Consider the following 22,203-nt stretch of genomic DNA (forward strand, 5'->3'; position numbering starts at 1 on the left):
AATTGGATGTTTGCATCAATACTGAGTTACTGAGCTAGCTCTTGTGGCAAGCCCCATTCTCACTTATATACTGCTTATTATTTATAATGAATTATATAATAAAAATAAAAAGTCATAACTTGTAAGTGAATATATATCAGTAAAAATAAACAAATAGCATCTGCTCAAAATGAAGACCTGGGATTCAAAAGACCGTATGCGTTTACTCCACTGAGCTGGACAATACATTTATGTTTATGAGTCTTTATGTCTGTGGTGGATATGGCAATGCTAGAGCATCAAGCATCAAGCATTCAAGCCATTCTGTGAAAATTACTGCTCCAGAGAAGCTTGCATCAGGTCATCATCATGCCCCTTTCAGCCAGCTCTTATAGTGTCTGGAGAAGTGATACATCTTTCTAAAAGGCAGGAGCAAGAGTGTGTACTGTCACAGAGAAAAAAAATGAAGGTAAGTAATCGGGCTAGAGGAAAGTACTGTCAATCAGGTGGCAAGATATAGCAAGAGAACAAAAGACAGGACTACAAAGACAAAGATGTAGTTTCGTTTTTAGCACCGTTACATGCAGACCACTCAGATTGGAAATGCCAACTGTGATTGTAAGGAAATACACATGAAGTAGATTAAAAAAGAAAAACATTTCACTAAAATCTTTTTTTTTTTTTTTTTTTGCAAAATGAGAACATACAACTTGATTTACAATAATTATGAATGTACCAGTTGTATGTTACCTTAATAAGCATCAGTCTTATTTTCCTTTATTACAAAATTCATACTACTACTACAAAAAAAAAAAATTCTGTTGCTTAGAAACACACTGCCTGATAAACAAAACATTCATCCATATACAAAGAATTTACAATGGACACACAGAGCATCAAAATGTATTTTTCGGTGTTGGTTGCCATGGTGTCAACACATCTTTATAAGAAAGAACATATATTCAACTATCTGCAGTAGTCTTTTTTCATTTTGATTTTATTTATTTTAGTTGCAAATCTGCTTAAAATGCATAAAAAGGCTGACAACCACATAATTTGTTAAGCAATGATTCAACAAGAAATACATGACACATGATACTGACCGTTTAAATCTAACCATATCATATCAACAAATGAAAAGTCAGCCTGCTATTTATTTTCATTCCAATTAGTGTGCCTTTAGTTTCAACAGTAGGGGCACTTTATCCCTAAATACCATACTTTCACATATTAATCAGCTACTCAAAAAAAACTACTGTTTTAATTACTTTGAACAAAACTGAAAATCATTAACAACATTCTTTGTCTCAGAATATATTTGGTAATTTTATTGATTCTCATTTGCTACATAACTCTATAAAATGTAATATATGTGACCCTGGACCATTTTGAAAATGAGATTTATAAATAATCTGAAAGCTGAATTAATAAACTTCACATTGATGTATGGTTCATTATGATCATACAATATTTGGCCAAGATACAACAATTGTTGAAGATCTTGAATCTGAGGGTGCGAAAAAATCTAAATACTGAGAAAATCACCTTTGAAGTTGTCCAAATGAAGTTCTTAGCAATGCATATTACTCATCAAAAAATAAGGTTTTGATATATTTATGGTAGGAAATTTACAAAATATCTTCATGGAACATGATCTTTACTAATAATTATCCTGATCATTTTTGGCATATAATAAAAATCGATAATTTTGACCCGTACAATGTTTTTCTGGCTATTGCTAAAAATATATACCAGCAACTTAAGACACACACACACACACACACACACACACACACACACACACACACACACACACACACACATATATGTTAGGTCAGTGTAGTGCAAAATTTACTTTATCTGCTGAGTCAAGGATCAGTCAAATTTCCTGGAGCATAGTGAACCATGGATGTTTATAAAAGTGCTGCGGTGATCTTGAAAAATAAAACAAAATGCGCATTTTACCCTGGTGTGCCTTTAACTCCATTGTACTCTAACATTGTGGTTGTTAGTTAAATGGTGGGTGATCTACTATAAAAGAGTGTGTGTTACTCCACCCTTGTACATATTGGTCTCTTTCACATTGTTATTGGTTCCTGCCGGTGAATGTTTGCTCTTTATGGCTTCAGTGTTGTACCTGGAACTTTCAGTGAACAGTGCTCTTGGGGTGCAGAGAGCATGGAGAATCTGTTTGTACTCTTGCCTGAAGTTCTGGTTAAGCAACCCATAGACAACAGCATTCAGACAGCTGTTGAAATAAGCCATGAAGTAGCTGGTAACAAACAGCCACTCTGGGACATTCGGTGCCACTCTTGCTGGGTTAACCGCCACGGCGAGCCCAATGAAGTTCAGGGGTGCCCAGCACACGGCGAACAGCACAAACACCACAAACATCGTCAAGAAATTCCTCAGGTCGGTCGCTCTGACTTTTGGATTGGGGCGGACACGACTTTTGACCCTAATCACCAACGTCCATATGCGCAAGTAGCAGAAAGAAACCACACCCAGAGGAACAAGGAAGTGAATCAGAACAACACAGACAGTGTAAGAAGAGCTTGCTGTCTGGGTGAATGTGCAGGAGAAGACACGTGGGTCGTATTTTAGGGAACCAACAAGGAAGTTGGGCACGGTGGCCAGAGCAGTTAGCATCCAGGTGAGCAGCAGGTACAGACAGGTGTTTCGACGAGAATACAGCCGGTCGTAGCGGAAACTGTGGCAGATGTAGCAGTAACGGTTGATGGCGATTGCCGTGATGTTGAAAACCGAGCCGATCACACTCAGTCCCATAAAAAACCCACTCAGCTGGCAGTGCAGGGAACCCATTGTCCAGCCATTATGGAAGATAGCGAACAAAGCCAAGGGGTAGGGGTACAGTGCCACCACCAAGTCAGCGACAGAAAGACTGACCACAAAGAGGTTACCTATCAAAGAAAGAGAAATTGAGTGACATAATTGTATCATATTTGAATATTTACATACTTAAATATTTAGACAAATAATTGAAGTTTATAATTACATTTTACCATATTGCAATTGCACATGATAACTGCGAACAGCAAAGTAAAATAAAATTCACTCAAATGAAAATTCTGTCATCATTTACTCAAGCTTGGAAAAAAAGAAGACCATTTGAAAGTCTTAAACATTGAGACATTTGTTTTTCCAAATTCTTCCTTTGTGTTCCATCTATAAACCATATTACAATTATACATAAGTGCTGAGCACATAGTTCACCCAAAAGGAACATTCTGTTATTATTTACTCACAATAAAAAAAAAAAAGATATTTTGAAAATAATTTATTTTCCAAATTAGCTTCATATGTGTTTCACAGAAGAGAGAAACTATAAACTATATGAAACTATGTTACAAGTACAGATGATTACTGGCTAACCCAAATACAACAGCTAAGAAAAATAAATTGGACCCTGAGACCCTTTTTAAAACAACATCTTTTTGTGGTCCACAGAACAAAGAAAGTCATACAGGTTTGGTGCACCATGGGGGTGAACAATTTATAAGAATTTTCATTCTTGGGAGAACTATCCCTTTAATTCACATAATCCCCTCGCCTGTATCCAAAATGTATCATGTGGTGTATCATACTGGCTCCACTCTCTGCACTCTCATTGTCATATTATCTCATAGTCAGATTATGTCATTGTACATTTGTGTAGAGTTAAACTCTGCTCAACTCTGTTGCATCGCCAACGGTCTCTGTTGCTCATGTCGCCTCAAATCACCAACTCTCATTGAAAATGAATGACTTCCAGTTGCTTTGTCACTACAAATCACTGTCAGTGTGAACGGCCCTTCAGGGGACCACAAGGACTGCTGTGCACAGGATGCCTTTGCCTGTTACCATATGAGGGACAGTGAGTAACCATGTCTAAACATTTACTTTGACTATTGCTCTTTTTCCCCTCCCTTTTTTCTGTAACTTTGTTTTTATTGTTATTATTATTATTATTGTATTATTGTACTTTTACTTTATTTATTACTTCCTTATTAATCCTTATTTTATTTTGCATTTGAGAATATAAGAACTAAAATGTAAAATAAATAAAATGAAATTAAAAATGTATATTTAATTTAATATATTTTATTGTACATTTTAATTCTATAATTAAAAGCTAAGCAACAAAAGATTTGGCACTACAAATATACTATAAATCAAAGTAAACTGAAACAGAGACAGAAAAGGATATTTGAATGAAAGGGAAGTATAAGTAGTAAAGTATCTTTCACAGATATTTCTTTTTTGTAATATCAGCATAGTGCATCTCTCAGACAGAGTATAAGTGTCCTTTAAAAGAGTGTATGTGTGAAGGTAAGACAGAGAGTCTGGGTCGGGACTGTTTGTGGTCTGATAGAAATACAGACACAAGTATGTAATTTATAACTCGATTACGGAGGCGCTGTAAGAACTATTATCCCTGCAGACTAATATTAAGTCTCCTCACAGTGTCCACAACACTCTAAAAGATAAGAAAAAAAAAGAAAAAAACTCCCAGTCCCAGACCCCGTCTGGCTGCCTTTAAAAGCTAAGTAATTCAGCCTCATGTTCCATCTCAAAAACAAAACAGTCAGACAAATACATCTTCTCTAAAAATGACCTCATTGTATCAGTGCAAAAATGCATTTCTGATTGAGCTGCCCCCGTAAACCCATTTACAAATCTTCCTCTGAATTCAAATGCAGCTCATTTCTGCAGTTTCAATTATTCTTTGGCTCTGTGCAACTCTGATCAGGGCACACTTGTTCTGCTGGCAATTTTCCATTCATGAACTCTCATTGACTGTTTCCCTTCATCACACTCCACCTCCATTTCATACCAATGAAGCCGAAAAGATTACATGTCAGGAAAACTAAACATGCTTGCCAACTCATGAAGGTCGCATTAATGAGTAAAACAGATTCAAACAGACTTTCAAATTGCATCAGAGCTGCTGCCTTTTGTGCATGTTACACCTGACATCACCTATGGCTTCCACTCATGTGAAGTATTATAAAATGTTCAGACTGGGTCACTTTATATACTCTGTCAGAACAAAACGTACAAAGCTGTCAAGGTACAAAAGATAAAAGTTACATATTTGTACCTTACTTACCTCTATGTACCCTAAATGTACATAGTACCTCCCCAGTGCTTTTCTACCTTTTTTCTGAGGGTGGGGTTAAAAACATACTCACTAATAAAACAAAATGCCTGTTTTTACATCTTTGGGATCCTGTCCCCTAATAAAGCTGGAGTAAAACAGCCTCTATTCCCATTTGGCCTACATCTTTGAGAGACAGTGGAACTAGAAGAACCCAGTTCTGCTTATTATAGGGTCATTTTCTACTTGAGGTTGAAGAACAATTTCATGGCCTGTTCCAAAGAGCAGATTGTCATAAGGAGAGAAACAATATTTAGTTTCAGATTGCATCAGCCTGGTAAGCACAATTGCAGACGAACACAAAATCAGATGTTAGACAGCCTTAAATCTGCACCTTTCTCATAGTGTCTCCTTTAGCATCAGAAATTATTTATCAGAGCATTTTCCTTTAAATCTACAGTGACATTTTGACTAGAGTCTCAGCCTGCCAAACATTTGTCAACCCAAAGCCACAACTGACAGGAAGTGTGCTTTAACTAACTCACCATCTCCCGCCATGAGTCTAGCACGAGTCCAGTAACCCGAAGCATCACACACTGGACATGCTCTCTGTGCTGACATGAAAAGTGTATGCAGAAATTATAACCTTGAAATATCTGTACTTCTTATACAAATGTTGTTGTGATGATTGAGCATTGTATCAATTGTCAAATTGTTTATATCAATATTCTGAATGCCTGAATAATTATCATAAGCTTTGACATGGAAAAACGCACCATGTTAGAAAATACACTGTAAAAAATTTTTTGTAACCTAAAAAAGTTATCTAATCTAGAGGTAAAACCAGAGATCTCATAATTTACAGTTTATTTACTCTTAATATGATGTCTTTAAAATATAATGTTTGTAACAAATATAATGTAAATACAAACCTACTTGCCCATAAAATACTTTTCAAGGTTCAATCCAAGGTTGCCATATCTATTCAGCTGAAACTCTTTTTCAGTGGTGCACTCGAATGCCTCAGTGATCTGATTCTCTGTAGCTCATTACTGAGATCAGAGCAGAATCCTTAATCTAAGCTCAAATCAGACCTCAGGCTCGAAAAAGCATTTTTTGACTTTTTTCAAACAGTCACTGGAAATGGATCCTCTGGCAACAGTCAAAATGGTCAGGGAATTGCACACAGGTCACTGTGGGTCCTTCACACTGACATTTACAATGACATTTATATGGAGAATCAGTGCTGTTGGCATCAGACAAAGACATAATTTCTCAGCTGAAAAGTATTTCGGATAAAAACTAAAAAAGCTATTAAAAAAAGAATCTCTTTTTTAATTTAATTTAATTTTAATTTTTGGAGTTAAGACAGGAAAGTTGCAAATTTTCATTTAAATAAAGAATTTTTTTTTTTACAGTGTCTTACTTCAACATATAATAACACCACAATTATGAGAGATAAGGTGCGAATACTGAACCTTTCCTTTATCACTGTCTTCCAGCTTGAATGCAGATGAGTCTGCTCTTGTTTTTTATTCCTCATCAAGCTTAAGGAACATAAAGACATAAAGACTTGAGGGACATAAAGACTTATTTTACAGAGGCTCATATATCATGTCTGGGAGAGAAAGTGGGAGAGCAGGAAAAAGAAAACAGATTTATTTTGTCTGCGGCTCAGATCAGGACAGCTCCTGGGTAGGAAAGACTGCCTGAGGACCACTATACATCCACATGATTATTCCTTACAATTTCTCATGGCAAACTCTACACAAGAACATATGTTCTACAACCCTGAATCATGGATTTAGAATCAGCATGTGTGAGTCACATGGAAGATCCGTGGGAGAACATAAAACAAATGGACCTTATTTACTGATTTTACCTCAGGGACTACCAATTTAGACCATGCGCCCAGGGGCGCCAACCGTTTTCCTGTCTTAAACTAGCAAAAGTGGATTGGGACATGCCCTGAGTGCGCCATGCACTTTAGACCATGCGCTTAGATCGTTAAAATAGGGCCCTCTATCTACAATCTCAATTGGGAGTGTCAATGGTCCATTTGAGAGATAGGTGGCGCTAATGCACTTAAAAGTCACATCAATGTATCATCATGAGCCACAGGGTTTAATTTGGTTTTGTTTGCGTTTTACGACTCTCAAAGCCGTGATTGCCATCCACTGAAATGATAAGACTCATAGACTGCAACGGTTTCAGTTAAAAATCTCTGTTTTTTCTACTAAAGAAACAAAGTCACCTGCATCTTGGATGCCCTGGGGGTAAGCAGATAAACGTCACATTTTAATTTTGGGGTGAACTATCCCTTTAATATATTGTTACTCTGCATGATTTATCAGTGCAGTGTGTTTGTCATATTTCATCAAAATATAATACCTTGCTAGTTAAGACATGCAAGATGCAAATTGTAATTTACTGCAAAAATTAATTTGAAAAAGCATAGGCTACTCTAATATTTCATATCTTCAGGGTATTTGTCAGAAAAAGTATGCTATTCTGAATTCAGCCTATAATTTTGCTTTGTTAAACCCTAGACATTATTTTGCATATTGATGGCACTTCTCATGTAATTTCCTCCTTAAGATGAATTGCTTGTTTTTCTAATTTGTAAGCTGCTTTGGATAAAAGCATTAAATCATTCTTTATTCTAAATGAAAAAAAAAGTAAATTATATTGTAAACAGAAATTATAAATTAATAATATTAGAGAACAGACAACACATTTATTCATTCTCTCTATGTAGTGTATAATGTTAATTTGTGTGAATAACATTTACAAATATGGGTTTAGTGTACAGACAGCTGGTCACTATCTAAAAGTAAAGCCTGATGCAGAATGGACACTCACCAAATGACAAAGGAAATATGAATGATGAATGTTGTGATGGACCAATTATAATCAAGCATTACAGAGAGCTGTGAAATAAGTGCATTTAACTAAATTAAGACATAGGACAAAGTTATGGTGTCTTTACTATGTTATTTCAAATAAATGTTTTAACTTTAAAATGTGCTATTCTCTTTACTCAATGAATTAAAATACTAAATGATATACAGTGTATTGCAAATTAAAGCATTCTATACATTTTATTTTGGTGTTGATAAAGAGGGTACAGAGTTTGGAAAACACTATAGGCCAATGTTAAAGAACCGCAAAATAATGTAGCTTTGCCGCCTACAGAAACAAGATCAAATGAACACCTCCCAACCATCTACTTTAACATTTACCCTGTGGCCAAATGATAAGACTGAGGAAGAATTCATTGAAACATATGCAGCAGATATGCAGCTTCATGTTTTTCCTCCAGATGGATACAATATTGTCATCTAACAACAAGCGATGAGATGATTTTATAAGCAGTCACAACGCTGAGCGTGAAAACTCAGCAGCTCTGAGATTCTGTAGCACAAAACTGGAGAAAAAAGTCCTTGGCAAAGAGTAAACAAGGATGAATCTGGAGAGGAAACCTGAAGATGGATGCACATAAAAGGTTTTTTCCAGGCAAGCGTCTTGTCAAAAATATACAAATTCATTCTCAATATTCACTCTGTTGCAAACAGCAACAGAGAAACTAAAATCTAGTTGGAGGAAAGCTTGTTTTGAGGTGTCAGCATGTTCTGAGTTCCATCTAGACGTTTGGGATTCAGAAATGCATACAGTGCAGTCTTCTTCCACTGCCAGGGAAGATCAGAATAGATTTCACATCTTTGTTGCAACTCATGGCTCCATTAACTCACATTATAATGAAATGTTATATCTGATTATTTTACTTCCAATGTTTTCAAAATGATTTATATTGAGAGAGTTAAATGCAAAGGACACCTTGCATTTAGAGTTTTGATGTACTGTAAGTCGACAGCAATCTGTAAGTTAAGAAAATATGCCATAAACTAACAGTCTACAACAAATGGAAATTCATAAAAATCATACTATAATATCATTGTGATCTCTTCTAGAAAATATTCATCAGTACCTGAGGTGCATGATGGACTGAAGGAAGGCTGAATGTTTATGCTTATGCAACCTCACCACACAGACACGCATGCACAATTACACACGCTTCCTATTAGTTTATTTATATAAAACACCTGTACTTAAGTTCATATAATTCTTAAAATTATGCAAAATATTTGTTATTTATAATATCCTTCTAAAAGTAAATATACCCTTTATTGAATAGTCTCCCAAAAAAAAAAAAAAAAAAAAAAAAAATATATATATATATATATATAGTATTATAATATATTGCATATCATAGCGTATATTTCCTTTAAATAAAGCAATAGGAAGCACACACTACATATGTAAGTGTGGTTTGATAGTTAATGATTTTTTCTTAGAGAGATGTAGCATTCAGAAAGCTAAAAGATTGGATTTGAACTTTTAATAAATCTGTCTGCGTGGGGAAAAAGAGGAAATCTGCAGTTAGCAGCTGAGTTTCAGAGGAGACAATTAAAATGCAATTACCTGTTCTTTTCCACCAGTACCTCTGTGAGTGAATTTGAGGTGAGTGAATTTGAGGTTATCAGTAGCTGTGAGGCTGATCTGGCTGCACTGTCTGTGCTGTCATAAATGTATTTAATGTATTTAATGGATAGTCTGGCTCTGCTCGTCTTTGTTGGAATTAGCTGATATTAAAATGCATTTACCAGCTTATTTTAATACACAGATCATACAGTCTCTTATAACTCTGCAAACCTCATCTTTATTTCTCACACTGATGTCCAGGAATATACAGTACGTGTGGACCATTAAAATTTGTCATCCATCACCTGTTGAATTATTGGATTATAAAATTCATGAGATAGCGGTAAGATATCACCACCAACACTGCTCTGAAAACACACGTACATATAACCCCAGCACCTTTCACAAGCACTTTGGGTATGTAAACACACAGACCTATGTTCCCTTCTACATCCCAGTAGCATAATAAAACATCTGAGCGGAAGCACTGGGAGAGAAAGAGAGAGCGAGAGGAAAAGACGTGAAGGACAAGTGACGGTTAACGCAACACAGGATAATACAGCAATCAATATAGCAATCTCTTTTTAAGTAGCGATTAAAGTGTGTTACACTATAACAATTGGATTTCTTTCTTTTTTTAAAAATACAAATATTTTTAAATAAATCCATTCGAATTTAAATAAATTGCTAATTATTTTAATCAAAAATTCTGTTTAAAATTATATTTATTTAAAATATATGAAATGGGAAGAATATTTAAGCTGTGTAAGAATTGTAGGAGTTGCGTGAGCATGATCAGTATTTTAGATCATGAGTGTGTCATGTTTATCTTTGAAGAAAAAAATTTATTAATGAAAATAATGCTTTAGTACAATAAAATGTAGATAGCAAGAGAAACATAGAACAGATAAACAGAGAGGATAATGTAAAAGCATGTTACTTTCCAAAGGGTAACACTACTACATAATTAGTTTCTTTATAAGTATTATTTTAGTATCATTGAGATATTTTTATAGTTTTTATTAATATAATTCCATTTTCACTTTTATTCAGTTTTAATGTTATTTAAAGTTTTGTTTTTGTATTTTTATTATTATTATTATTTTTTTTTTTTTTTTCTGTCTACATAGTTTTTATTATCACTCCCACAAAAACCAGTTAAGAGGTTGTTAGAGGCCTTTGTATGTATCCACATTTTAAAGCAGTGTGTGTGGGACTGTTTATGCGTATGCATGAAAAAGAAAGAATGGGAGTATTTCCCCCTTCATTTCCATAAGTACTTAATGCTGAATTATTCCTGTACACGAGCCAGTCATATAAAACAGCCAACCGTCCTCTCAAGAGCTCTGCTAACAGACAGATCAAACCCACTCCAGCTAAAAACATCTTCATACTGCGATATGAAGATGTTCATATCGCAGGGGGAAGTCGTGGCCTAATGGTTAGAGAGTCGGACTCCCAATTGAAAGGTTGTGAGTTCGAGTCCCGGGCTGGCAGGAATTGTGGGTGGGGGGAGTGCATGTACAGTTCTCTCTCCACCTTCAATACCATGACTTAGGTGCCCTTGAGCAAGGCATCGAACCCCCGACTGCTCCCCGGGCGCCGCAGCATAAATGGCTGCCCACTGCTCCGGGTGTGTGCTCACAGTGTGTGTGTGTGTTCACTGCTCTGTGTGTGTGCATTTCGGATGGGTTAAATGCAGAGCACAAATTCTGAGTATGGGTCACCATACTTGGCTGAATGTCACTTCACTTTTTATGCAAATGACCATTTTTCTTCTATTATTGCAGTTTTGCTGTGGTGAGATATTCTACTGCTGCTGAACTTGTCCGACAGGGAGAGTGTCCAGTTGTCAAGTGCAGCAGTCAGACTGTTGGCTGCAGCTCAAGCAAGAAAACATGATCATTGCCATCAAAGACTTTCACAATCACTGTAACGGTCCATCTCAACCCTTTCTCATCTAATTCCAGTCCAGTCTAATTCAAACCCATTCAGGACAGAAATGACCATATAAGAGCATTAACATGCCTCAGTGTGAACTGGAGACACATTCAATAATGCTGACGCTAGATTTGTGTGTGTTTGTGCATATTATGTGAGGGAATGGTGCAGTGGGACCACACATTCTCATTGACTGAGTGTGTGTTGTCATAGACTGAGGTGCCATTAATAGAATTTATGATGCATATCAAACTCAAAATCGTAACTATTTTTCACATTTTCTGCAGAAGTGCAAAAGTTGCTGCCAGGATGCCAAGGGGTTGTGGTGGCTGTCATAATGCTGCTATGAAGCTGCCACGGTGTTTATAGTAAAATGACACACCTGCACCAGCCACTCATGTTCAGCAGCACTTAAATTACAGACAGGTGTGATGGTGCAGGTTGGACCTGAAGTCTGCAGCCCTTTAGGAGTACAATTGGCTGCCCTTGACTGAAGTTAAGGGTTGTTCGAATACGTATAACTTATAAGCAATAGTACGCTTGCCTTAGCAAGAGTAGAGTATATATACTGTCATGTCGTTTTTACTCACCATCTGTGAGTATTACTACACTGAGAGTAGTTTTCATTGCCTCTCCTCTGAAAGCCATCTGCTCATCAGCAGACCTGAGTGTGTGCCAATGCCAAGACAAGCACTACTGCTATATCAGGTGAGGCATAATGGATGAACTGCAGTGTGCTGGTGCTACTAATGGAGACACCGTAATGCAAAAGTGAAAATGTTCAAAAAGTGAAAATGTAAAGGCCATCCCATCAGACCAGCAGAAGTGTATTTGAAACTTTGAGGTCAGTATTTGTTTTCATCAGTGATGCATTCAATTGATCAACATGACAGTAAAGACTTTAACATTGCTACTTTTTACTGTATTTTTGTTCAAATAAATGCAGCCTTGGTGAGCATAAGAATGTTTTTTTTCCCCCAAAAACAGTAAAAAATTTACCAATTTAAAAATGTTGAGATGTAAGGAACTTTTGTAAATACATATGCTGGTTTTACAGTGGGTTTTAGATGATTTTTGGGATGCTTGCTTCTGAACAGTTTCTGGGAACACCAACTGATGCTGGACATTAAAAAGCTATCAATCAGCACTCTAGTCTAAAGATGGGCCAAAAGAAGGGAGTAAGGGAGTATTGATTAAACCCAATTCAGACTGCCAGAACCTGCACAGCCCCATAACCAAACTTGACGGCTGCAGAAATAGGCTAAGCTGAGAGTAAACCAAAAAGAAAAGAGAGTTTTCAGTGTCCTCATGCTAAGATTCTTATTCATATATCTTAACATATTAGTGCAGTTTTTGCAAGGCTGTATTTAAAGGCTTATTTTACTTATTACTGCAGTAAGTACAAGTTCATATATTGACTATAATATAGAAATAACTCAAGGATAAATAATGAATTTGCAACAAAATTATTATCTGTGTGGCCACTTTGTCCTTAAACACAAGAGATCTGTCCAGTTTAAATGCTTCACCTAAGCCCATAGCCAGCATTTTGACATAATGATGAAAACATTTTATCATTGTGACAGACATTTATGTATGATATTTAAAAATAATAAATAAATAAATATTACATGTTTTTTTTTTTTTGGATCAAAAATTATTTATAGAATACTGTGATATGAAGTTATGGTTAAATTAACTAATTTTTTTATTTGTTTATTCTATTTTTTTATTTTTTGAATACTTTAATGTATTTTTTGCCAATTACCATTACCATTAATTATTTTATGGTTAAATGAACTGCATTTTCCCCCAGTGCATTCAGTTACATAATAAAGTTGCAACAAAATTATTATTTGTCTGTGCCACTTTATTCTTGAACACAAGAGATCTGTCCTGTTCAAATGTTTCTCGTATCGTACATTGAGCAAGGCACATGCCCACAACACATAAACAGCATGTGTCATGTCCTGATCCCGCTGTCTCTGTCCCCAATGGTTTCCTGCCTTTCTCCACTTGTCTTGTGTTCAAAGGCATTAAAGCCCATAAATAGAAACAAAGAAAGCAAGCACCAAAACTGCACAAGCAGATCGTGTGCCTCTGTTTTCTACAGCATTCTCTCCATCATGCACAGGTTGTTACAGAGTTCTCCAGAATCGAACATTCTAAATTATCCCTATATTGATCCCTATTGTGATCATCGCAGAACTTCACAAGGACAAAGAGCTTTTTCTGTAAAGAGCTCCCAACTCAATGTTACCAACTAAAATTAAAAGCAGAACAGCGTTTTGCAATGATGGTTAAGTGCTGTTTTAAAATAAATCAGAGCTGTACGCATGTTTAACAAATTATAATGATTTTTTTCCAGTGTTGAGAGTACCCCTAAAACCGGTAATCAATTTATTATTATTGTTATTATTATTAATATTTTATATTTTTTATTTAGTATTTATTATTTTTATTTTTTTGAGAATAGCCTTTATAGGGACTCTAGACGCAAATTAGCATATGCTATACTCTCTATAATGCATATTTTTCAGCTTCTTCTGGCTGAAATCATAATTTTTGTTCCGTTCCTATCTAAGTAAACCAATGAATAAATAAATATATAACAGCCTTACTGACACATCCTTACACTGATCATGTATGTGTATGTGTGTATCTTTGAAGCTTAGTGTCTGGTGTTTGTCCATCGCTGTCAGGACATGGATGTCTCTGGGTAATGCTGGATCTTCATTCTTTTTGCAAACATACAGGGTTGCACATCTACTCAAGTAGCTCATGGCTCAGGGCACTCTGGGAAAACACCGCATGATCTGAAGCAGCGACATTTCAACACACTGCCAAAGCAGCTACAGAGATCAAAACGGTCTGATGACAGGAACATGCAAAGAGAACAACACTGCCCACACTGAAGCAATTTTTTTTTCATTATGATTGATGCGTTTTTCATAATTCCCTTTCTGGGGAGCCCAATATGGACAATTAACCACTGTTTTCAAATCATGAGAAATTCTCTTCTCCCAGAGGACTTTAAACACATGTAAACAGCACACTGTACTCTTCAAAATAAAAGTTCCAAAAGAGGGTTTTCCGAGTGACACAACATAAGAAACATTCTTGGTTCCTCAAAGAACCTTTGGGTTAATAATTCAAATAATTTTTTCTTAGTGTGAAGAACTCTTTTCCACTACAAATTTGTAGGCAATGGGAAGTTTACATGGATGTTAAAGGCCCCGTTCTTCGTGAGCCCATGTTTTAAACTTTAGTTAGTGTGTAATGTTGTTAGAGTATAAATAATATCTGTAAAATTCTAAAGCTCAAAGTTCAATGCCAAGCGAGATATTTTATTTAACAGAATTCGCCTACAAAAAACGACCCATTTGGACTACATTCCTCTAGTTCCTGTAGTAATGACATCACTAAAACAGTTTTTTGACTAACCTCCGCCCACATGAATACACAAAAAGGGGGGCGTGGTCTTGTTTATTATTTAAGTTGGTGCGTTTAACAGTTTCTGTAACTTATTACACAAAGGGCTACGCTGTTTAGCTTTGTTAACTAGATGTTAGGGCTGTCCAAAAAAATCGAATGCGATTTTCATGCGCATCTCGTCAGTAAAAACGCTCCTGTGATTATAAGTACATCTCCAGCACATGCGTTCTTTTACTGTCTGTGGTTCAGATCAGGATTGCTAGGTTTTCAAAACAAATCCTGCCCACTTGCTTCTCAAAACTAGCCCAATCGCGTTTCCAGGAGGGAGGCGTGCTCTAAGCTGGTGTCGAATCACAACACAGGAACCGCTGGCACAATCAGAACTCGTTACGTATTTCTGAAGGAGGGACTTCATAGAGCAAGGAAGTCATCAGCCCGTTTTTATGACAGTGAAAACAGAGGTATACAGATAGGTGAATTGTGTGAAAAATACTGTGTTTTTCATGGTCATGGTCATGGTTCAGATCATGGTCGTTCTCACCTACTACAGCCTAATCATGTGAAGTAACAATGAACTTGTATAGCAGTGAAATTGATAGAGATATCTACCCCTTGCAGGAAGAGCTCTGCTCTCTTGCTCTCACCTGTATAAGATTACATGCAATAAAAGAAAGAAAGCAGACAATGTAGCAAGCAACAGATCCTTTAACAGATGTACAAAGGTCAGAAAGTCTGAGAAGACACTAACAGTTTAGGATGCAAAATCTAACTGACAAAATCTAATTGGCAAAAAAAGTTGTAAAATTTAATAAGAAAGATTACAGGTGTATCTCAATAAATTAGAATGTCATGGAAAAGTTCCTTTATTTCAGTAATTAAACTCAAATTGTGAAACTCGTGTATTAATTAACTTCAGTGCACTCAAACTGAAGTAGTTTAAGTCTGGTTCTTTTAATTCTGATGATTTTGGCACACATTTAACAAAAACCCACCAATTCACTATCTCAACAAATTAGAATACCGTATTTTTCAGACTATAAGTCACACCTGAGTATAAGTCGCATCTGTCCAAAAATATGCCATGATGAGGAAAAAAACATATATAAGTCGCACTGGACTATAACCCCTGTTTCACACCGCAAGCGTGAGCGGTGCGCGAGCAGCGCGTCCGCGCAACTACACCGTCACTGCAGCAGCAGACTCTTGCGAGTATTCACACTAGAAGCGTATAAGTACAGCGTCAGAGCAGCGGCTGCAAAGCGTGTTCGGCAGAAAATATAACCATTATAAACAATGTGTATAATTCTTTCAACATTTGTTTTTATAACAATACACCATACTTTCACCCAAAACGATTAATTAAAAAGTTTAAATGGGTAAATACATATTTGTTATACTTAATTTTCTTTTCTGGCATAATTGTTAAAACACTAGACATTGTCGTTGTTGTTAAAACTCTTGACATGCTTATTCTGTGCATTTTGAACAAGTTTTGTGCTTGACGCTCACGCGCTGCTCCTGGTCCCGGTGTGAATGCACTCATTAATTAACATGGACGGCGAAAAAATACGCGCTGCTCGCGCACCGCTCACGCTTGCGGTGTGTAACAGGGGTAAGTCGCATTTATTTAGAACCAAGAACCAAGAGAAAATATTACCGTCTATAGCTGCGAGAGGGCCCTCTATGCTGCTTAGTGTAGGCTACAGCAGCACTGAGCAGCATAGAGCGCCCTCTCGCGGCTGTAGACGGTAATATTTTCTCTTGGGTCATTTCTCTTAGTTCATTTCTCTTGGTTCATGTCAAATTAATTTTGATAAATAAGTCGAACCTGACTATAAGTCGCAGGACCAGCAAAACTATGAAAAAAAGTTCGACTTATAGTCCGGAAAATACGGAACTTCATAAGACCAATTAAAAAAAAACATTTTTAGTGAATTGCTGCCCTTCTGGAAAGTATGTTCATTTACTGTACATGTACTCAATACTTGGCAGGGGCTCCTTTTGCTTTAATTACTTCATCAATTTGGAGTGGCATGGAGGTGATTGACAATACTCTTGACAATACCCCACAGATTCTCTATGGGGTTCAGGTCTGGTGAGTTTTCTGGCCAGTCAAGCACACCAACACCATGGTCATTTAACCAACTTTTGCTGTTTTTGGCAGTGTGGGCAGGTGCCAAATTCTACTGGAAAATGAAATCAGCATCTTCAAAAAGCTGGTCAGCAGAAGGAAGCGCGGAGTGCTCCAAAATTTCTTGGTAAACAGGTGCAGTGACTTTGGTTTGGACACAATGGACCAACACCAGCAGATGACATTGCACCCCAAATCATCAGACTGTGGAAACTTAACATTGGACTTCAAGTAACTTGGGCTATGAGATTCTCCACCCTTTCTCCAGACTCTAGGACCTTGGTTTCCATATGAAATACAAAACTTGCTCTCATCTGAAAAGAGGACTTTGGACCACTGGGCAACAGTCCTGTTCTTCTTCTCCTTAGACCAGGTAAGGCGTCTCTGACGTTGTCTGTGGTTCAGGAGTGGCTTAACAAGAGTTACAAATTCCTTGACAAGTCTGTGTGTGATGGCTCTTGATGCCTTGACCCAGCCTCAGTCCATTCCTTGTAAAGTTCCCCCAAATTCTTGAATCGAATTTGCTTGACAATTCTTATAAGGCTGCGGTTGTCTCTGTTTTTTGTGCATCTTTTTCTTCCATACTTTTTCCTTCCACTCAACATTCTGTTAGCATGCTTGGATACAGCACTCTGTGAACAGTCAGCTTCTTTGGCAATGAATGTTTGTGGCTTACTCTCCTTGTGAAGGGTGTCAATGATTGTCATCTGGAAAACTGTCAGATCAGCAGTCTTCCCCATGATTGTGCAGCTTAGTGAACCAAACTGATCATTTAGATATCCATAGGAGAGGAAGAATTGTATAAACTTGTTAAATCATCTAAACCAACAACATGTATGTTAGACCCTATACCATCTAAGCTCCTAAAAGAGGTGCTTCCAGAAGTCATAGATCCTCTTCTGACTATTATTAATTCCTCATTGTCATTAGGATATGTCCCCAAAACCTTCAAACTGGCTGTTATTAAGCCTCTCATCAAAAAACCACAACTTGACCCCAAAGAACTAGTTAATTATAGACCAATCTCGAATCTCCCTTTTCTGTCCAAGATACTAGAAAAGGTGGTATCCACACAATTATATTCCTTCTTAGAGAAAAATGGTATATGTGAGGATTTCCAGTCAGGATTTAGACCGTATCATAGTACTGAGACTGCTCTCCTTAGAGTTACAAATGATCTGCTCTTATCATCTGATCGTGGGTGTATCTCTCTATTAGTTTTATTGGATCTTAGTGCTGCGTTTGACACAATTGACCACAACATTCTTTTGCATAGACTTGAACACTTTGTTGGCATCAGTGGAAGTGCATTAGCATGGTTTAAATCGTACTTATATGACCGCCATCAGTTCGTAGCAGTGAATGAAGATGTATCCTATCGATCACAAGTGCAGTATGGAGTACCTCAAGGCTCAGTACTAGGGCCGCTACTCTTCACGCTTTATATGTTACCCTTGGGAGATATCATCAGGAAACATGGTGTTAGCTTTCACTGTTATGCTGATGATACTCAGCTCTATATTTCTTCGCAGCCCGGTGAAACTCACCAATTTGAAAAACTAATGGATTGCATAGTCGATATAAAAAACTGGATGACAAGTAATTTCTTACTGCTAAATTCTGAAAAAACAGAGGTGTTAGTTATAGGACCTAAAAAGTCTGCTTGTAATAAACTAGAACACTGTCTAAGTCTTGGTGGTTGCTCTGTCAATTCTTCGTCATCAGTTAGGAACCTAGGTGTGCTATTTGATCGCAATCTTTCCTTAGAAAGCCACGTTTCTAGCATTTGTAAAACTGCATTTTTCCATCTCAAAAATATATCTAAATTACGGCCTATGCTCTCAATGTCAAATGCAGAAATGTTAATCCATGCATTTATGACCTCAAGGTTAGATTATTGTAATGCTTTATTGGGTGGTTGTTCTGCACACTTAGTAAACAAACTACAGCTAGTCCAAAATGCAGCAGCAAGAGTTCTTACTAGAACCAGGAAGTATGACCATATTAGCCCGGTCCTGTCAACACTGCACTGGCTCCCTATCAAGCATCGCATAGATTTTAAAATATTGCTTATTACTTATAAAGCCCTGAATGGTTTAGCACCTCAGTATTTGAATGAGCTCCTTTTACATTATAATCCTCTACGTCCGCTACGTTCTCAAAACTCAGGCAATTTGATAATACCTAGAATATCAAAATCAACTGCAGGCGGCAGATCCTTTTCCTATTTGGCGCCCAAACTCTGGAATAACCTACCTAACATTGTTCGGGAGGCAGACACACTCTTGCAGTTTAAATCTAGAATAAGACCCATCTCTTTAACCTGGCATACACATAACATACTAATATGCTTTTATTATCCAAATCCGTTAAAGGATTTTTAGGCTGCATTAATTAGGTAAACCGGAACCGGAAACACTTCCCATAACACCCTATGTACTTGCTACATCATTAGAAGAATGGCATCTACGCTAATATTTGTCTGTTTCTCTCTTGTTCCGAGGTCAACGTGGCCACCAGATCCAGTCTGTGTCCAGATCAGAGGGTCACTGCGGTCACCCGGATCCAGTACGTATCCAGACCAGATGCTGGATCAGCACCTAGAAAGGACCTCTACATCCCTGAAAGACAGTGGAGACCAGGACAACTAGAGCCCCAGATACAGATCCCCTGTAAAGACCTTGTCTCAGAGGAGCACCAGGACAAGACCACAGGAAACAGATGATTCTTCTGCACAATCTGACTTTGCTGCAGCCTGGAATTGAACTACTGGTTTCGTCTGGTCAGAGGAGAACTGGCCCCCCAACTGAGCCTGGTTTCTCCCAAGGTTTTTTTCTCCATTCTGTCACCGATGGAGTTTCGGTTCCTTGCCGCTGTCACCTCTGGCTTGCTTAGTTGGGGACACTTCATCTACAGCGATATCGTTGACTTGATTGCAAATAAATGCACAGACACTATTTAATTGAACAGAGATGACATAACTGAATCCAATGATGAACTGCCTTTAACTATCATTTTTGCATTATTGACACTGTTTTCCTAATGAATGTTGTTCAGTAGCTTTGACGCAATGTATTTTGTTTAAAGCGCTATATAAATAAAGGTGACATTGACATTGACATTTTGAAGGCTCAGGAAACCTTTGCAGGTGTTTTGAGTTGATTAGCTGATTGGCATGTCACCATATTCTAATTTGTTGAGATCGTGAATTGGTGGGTTTTTTGTTAAATGTGAGCCAAAATCAACTTCAGTCTGTGTGCATTGAATTTATTTATATATAAGTTTCACAATTTGAGTTAAATTACTGAAATAAATTAACTTTTCCACGACATTCTAATTTATTGAGATGCACCTGTATATACAATTTCTAGTCAAATAATAAAATTTGAGACAATGACTGTATCAACTCCACTACACAAAATGTCAGATTTTCCACCACTGCCGCAAAGATGCTCACTGGAATATTTTCAAATATGCTGGTATATCCTTTATAATTTGCAACTAAAAAATCTATTAAATTAGAAAAATGCAAAAGATTTTTCACTATAGATTTTTGAGCATAACTGCATGTGTGAGAGGTGGTAAGAATGTGTGTGTGTGTGTGTGTGTGTTTTATATTCTTGCAGCCCTATAACAGTCTCATGTATCTTATTGTTTGTTCATCGCACTGCCTGCGGTATAAAATGAAGCCCTGTAAAATGAGTTGTTTGCTGACGTGCTTCTGATGTAGTGATCCTGCCTTGGGTTACATTTTCCTGACTTTTTCGCAAATCAGAAACATGAAAAATTACTATGTCATTCAACATCTTGTGTTTTGTTGCACAAAAAAAAGACATGTTTTGCTGGTGTCTCTTATGTAATTCTGGGGCAAAAGGTGCATCAAAACCTACAGAGAGAAAAGCATGCAGCTGATGTTTTTATATAATGTGAATGAAATTCTGCGTATTATGATGAAACCTCTACCATCAAATAAAAAATGGTTCATGCCACACTGACACCAGCAGCTGGGAACAACTTCATCTAACATGAAAATACAATGCTGCGTTAACTTTAATAAATTTAGATGCTTTTTAGCTATACATTTTACTCTGCAAATTCTTTAATTTCTCATCTAAGACATGAATGTCATCTATAAAAGCTACACAAAAGACGTATGATATTAGCCTGACATTACAGTTTCTGTGTCTTTTCACACCTGCATTCCTGAGTTTCTTGTTCCTGTACACGGATAGGATGACCAGTAGATTTCCAACGATATCAGCCACGGTGGTGAAGATCAGCACGCCGGCGAGGGTGGCCGCTACCCCGGGAGACGTGCTCCTGGCAGGGAGGCAGTTGTTTCCACAGGATACACTATCCAGACAGCTTAAGTTCGCCTTCATTAATGCCATTCTTAGGAACCAGCGTAACGCCACATTTAAGTGTTTTTTTATTTGATCCACTCTTCTAAGAAAAAATGCAAAGTTGGCACAAAGAGCTATTCACCTTCCCAAAAATATAACCAATCCATTCCACTTGTAAAATTTTACCGAGCACTTAAAAATCTACTGCAATGTTTAAAAGCGGTTTTCATTTAACTTCCATCGCACAATAGCTTTCACAGAAGAATCCCTTCGAATTTCCCAATAGCTTCCATTTAATTTAAATGCATGTTTGGTAGTCGGTGCATTTTCAGACCAACAGTTATCTCGATTGTCACCTCGGATCACATTGACTCACATCCACTCCGGGTTGTTGCTCAAACGCCACACACACATCACGGCACAGACATCAGCGGAGGTCTGCGTCGCATCCCCGGCGCCCGGAGCCTCTCGAGCTCTCTTTGCAGCGATTAGCGTAACCAGTTTGGGGATTCAATTTAGTCCACAGCCTCTGCGAACTGTTAAAACTGAGTGTGTGGAGGTATGGGGATAGTGATATCCATAATTATAATAAGCTACATGTATATTTAATGATGAATATTAAATATATATATAATTATATTATACAATTTAAAATGTTTAGGTAACCAGAAAAGTTAGCGAATCGAACTGAGGTCGCGACGCGCGTTGTCTTAAAGATGTAACCATAGCAACAGTTTGCCGCTGGCGCGCTTTCACAGTGTATCATATACATCCAAACTTATATACATCACTTT

At 37.1% G+C, this 22,203-nt stretch overlaps 1 protein-coding gene across 1 annotated transcript; it reads right to left on the reverse strand.

Moving 5' to 3' along the window:
• Positions 1 to 1,768: 1,768 nt before the first annotated feature.
• LOC132139860 (melatonin receptor type 1B-like) lies at positions 1,769 to 21,831 on the reverse strand. The gene is made up of 2 exons (XM_059548516.1): positions 21,262 to 21,831; positions 1,769 to 2,900 (listed from the first exon to the last, which is right to left on the reverse strand). The coding sequence occupies exons 1-2, from the start codon at positions 21,455 to 21,457 to the stop codon at positions 2,011 to 2,013; spliced, it is 1,086 nt and encodes a 361-aa protein (XP_059404499.1). The 5' UTR covers positions 21,458 to 21,831; the 3' UTR covers positions 1,769 to 2,010.
• Positions 21,832 to 22,203: the final 372 nt, after the last annotated feature.

This window comes from Carassius carassius, chromosome 4 (genome assembly GCF_963082965.1).
Source record: "Carassius carassius chromosome 4, fCarCar2.1, whole genome shotgun sequence".
Classification (NCBI taxonomy): Eukaryota; Metazoa; Chordata; class Actinopteri; order Cypriniformes; family Cyprinidae; genus Carassius; species Carassius carassius.